General features: G+C 44.4%; 1 protein-coding gene across 1 annotated transcript in view; it reads left to right on the top strand.

Moving 5' to 3' along the window:
• Nucleotides 1–3,072, top strand: part of galns (galactosamine (N-acetyl)-6-sulfatase) — a 22,718-nt gene that overhangs the window by 7,767 nt on the left and 11,879 nt on the right. Inside the window, exon 10 of the mRNA XM_005724359.1 lies at nt 1,697–1,737. Within this exon, the coding sequence (XP_005724416.1) occupies nt 1,697–1,737 (41 nt within the window). The remainder of the gene's footprint in view (nt 1–1,696; nt 1,738–3,072) is intronic.

Raw genomic sequence — 3,072 nt, 5'->3', positions numbered from 1 at the left:
CCCCCCTCCTCACATTCCCCAATTTAACCCCCCACCCACACTGTGATCCCCTAAGCCTGTGCGTTCTGCAAATGACTTTTAATTGTATTAGGGGCAGCTGTGACACGGGGCTGTGACGCAGAGGGATTTTGTGGAGGAGCAAGCGGAGGCTGCAGTCTGCAGTAAGCCTTGCCCCTGGCTCATCTCACAGGGTTGTGCTGGGGCCTGATAGCACAGCAGAGTAGCGAGGGAGAGGGGGATTGGGAGCGTCTTAAGCGGCTAATCTGTTTGTGTGTTTGCTGAGGTTGGATTGAGCCGTAATGAGGACTTCAGTATCTGAATATGCCAGGCGCTCAGGATAAAGGAACGGGAGGGGGTGGGGGGTTGGAGGGAAAGAGGCAAGGAAGAAGTAAAAGAGGTGGCTGGTGTAGAAAAGAGAAAAGGGGGAAGAGTGCTAAAGATTGCAGCACTGCCACACTGCCAGGATGGTTTTAGCGTTTGTAAGGCTTTGCCTGCACCTGTGCCATGTTATAATTGACCAGTGTGCCTCTATATGCACATGCAAGGGTGCAGAACATGTCGGTGTAATTTTTGTTAGCTCCCACACAACTATATGTGCACGTTTGTTTGAATGAGAGAGAGCTTTCTAACCTTAAAACACCTGTGTGTGTGTGTGTGTGTGTAGTTGTAATGACTTGACTCGAGTTTTAGTAGAAAGGGGACTGTAGATCCTGAAATATCCAGGGATGTGATGACAAGGCTATTGTGCTGGAGTTACTGTGCTCTATAGCTCTGGATTTATCACTTTGTGTCACTTGGGAGGAAGGATAACAGATACAAGATTGTCCCCCTGTCTTTATTTTGTAGTCTTTTCAAATCTCTGTTGATGGGTGCTTTGAAAAGTCTGTAAACCCTCTGAACAAAATTCTGGAGACAAGTTACCAAGCTGGCAAGCTTTTCTTAAATGGGGGATTTATTAGGTTTATTGTAGTGACCCAACACAGAACACAGGAGAAAGTTTTTGGAGCATTTGGGAATTGGAGACAAAAATACTATTTCAACAGTTAGCATTGTGTCTGCTGTCATCTTGGTTTATTTATTTATTATTATTTATAAAGAACATGCGATACCAGAATTTTAATTTAGTTTAATTTATTTTTAATGATAGATCGCCAAATCACAACAACAGTTACCTTAAGGTGACCACATTAAAAACTCCAGATGGCACAAACATTAAAACAGTCAAGAGATCCAGTTCAGTGAGTTGAACTGGTGGAGGTTAAACCCAGCAGATAGACAGCAGACTGGTTGGCTGTAGATAGAGCATAGCTTTAGGCCTTGATACAGTTCAAACAGGCGAGTTCAGACACATCCTGCATACAGTTATCAGCCTGTTCACATATTAAATTTTGCTAGAAAGTTAGAGATGTTAATATGGCAGTCCACGGGGATTGACTCAGAACCGCAGGTTTTGTAGGGTTTTTCCATTGGCTTCGTTTACATGAGCTTGGTATTTCCATGCCTATTAATAGAAAATAAAGCCTGTTATCAGTGAATGAATATGAGTGATGACTCAATTAAACTGACACGAGTCTGAGTGCAGGTGAATGTTTTTGATTAGTCATTCACTTACTGTATATTTTGGAGGATGGAAGGAGCAGATCTGAGATGAGGGCGCACGGGTGCTCTGAAGCATTCTCCTTGTGCCTGAGGGCAGGTGAGGGGCTGCATGGTGGCTACAGGAACAGAGATTGGGAGGTGGGTGGGCTGACAGTGCCACAACATCGTTGAGCATCGCAATCCCCTTCGGTGGGTTATCAGGCTGCAGACACACTGGCAGAGTGGCAGAGATGGGGATAGAAGCACTGCCTCCTCAGATAAACACTGCTTACAATGGAGAAAACAGGAGAATGTGACATTAATAGGGAGCAAAGAGTGGGACAAAAGAGAAAAGAACAAAGGGTGATTTGAAAAAAAAACCCCCCAGCTTAGACTGCAAAAGAGAGCAGAGCTAATAAGGGAGGAAATAAAAGATGGCAACTCGTGAGATAAACTCTGTCAGACCAGTCCGAGTTTTAAACTTTCAGTTTTTGGAGACGCAAGTTATTCCCAACTAAATGTCAGTGCTGCTTCTCCTCTTGTCCTTTTGTCCTGTCTTCTTTAACGGTCTGTGTGTGTCTGTATTAGAGGGACTTAAAAAAAGAAAGAAAAATGAAATAAAGGACCAAATCTCTCCATGTTTGTGTACGCGCGGACGAAAGAGAGAAAGAGCGTCTGGATGTGCAGATAGATCATGGAGTGCATTGCAGAGCCCTTTCTGTGGCTAGTTCTGTGGATACAGAAGAAAAGGGGAATTCATTTCAGTGCTTAGGAGCTTGTGTGTACGCCTGTATGTGTGCTGGCTGCCGATAGGAGCACAGCGGCACATGGCGGTGCAGCTGCAGAGGGCTGATAGCGCTATCTGATTGTGAGCGTGCCGTCTCCCTCTAAGGCTCGCTCAGGAGAGAATGGAACGGAAGATCAAGGATGACAGCGAAAAAATGGCATTTTATCTCAAAATAGTTCAAAGTTTATAAATAAAATAACGCTTTTCACTGGGACTGGGAGAAGGAGATAAAACGCCAGCTCGCTCTAGCTTCAGCCACCTTCTCGCCAATGTCTTGTCCTCTCTCTACTTCCTCTCCTTTCCTCTTTTTTTTTTTTTGCTCCTCCTTTTTTCCCCCTTTTTTCCCTCCCAAAACTAATTTAGAAAGAGAAGCATTTTGGAGTTGTAATAATAAACCTGCATGCAGAGGTTAGAGTGGAGGCTGTTGAAATGCATCTCTTTTCCTGCGTGTGTACACACAACCACACATGGAACGAATGCTTGTCATGACTGTGCATTGTTAGCATGTTGCCACAGCTCATTCTTGATTTCAAGGACTTCAGTCATCAAGGAGGACATTTCAGAACCCGTGAAAGATGTGAACAAGCGATCAAAAGACAAAACTCTAGTAGTGTGTTTCTCTGTGGATGGTCCTCAAACAAACATGCTTTTCTGTGTGTGTGTGTGTGTGTGTGTGTGTGTGTGTGTGTGTGTGTGTGTGTGTGTGT

The sequence above is a fragment of the Pundamilia nyererei genome, unplaced genomic scaffold, assembly GCF_000239375.1.
Source record: "Pundamilia nyererei isolate P.nyererei 1_Seehausen unplaced genomic scaffold, PunNye1.0 scaffold00011, whole genome shotgun sequence".
Classification (NCBI taxonomy): Eukaryota; Metazoa; Chordata; class Actinopteri; order Cichliformes; family Cichlidae; genus Pundamilia; species Pundamilia nyererei.
The sequence above is the reverse complement of the archived record's forward strand: the minus strand, read 5'-3'. Positions and strand labels throughout refer to the sequence as shown.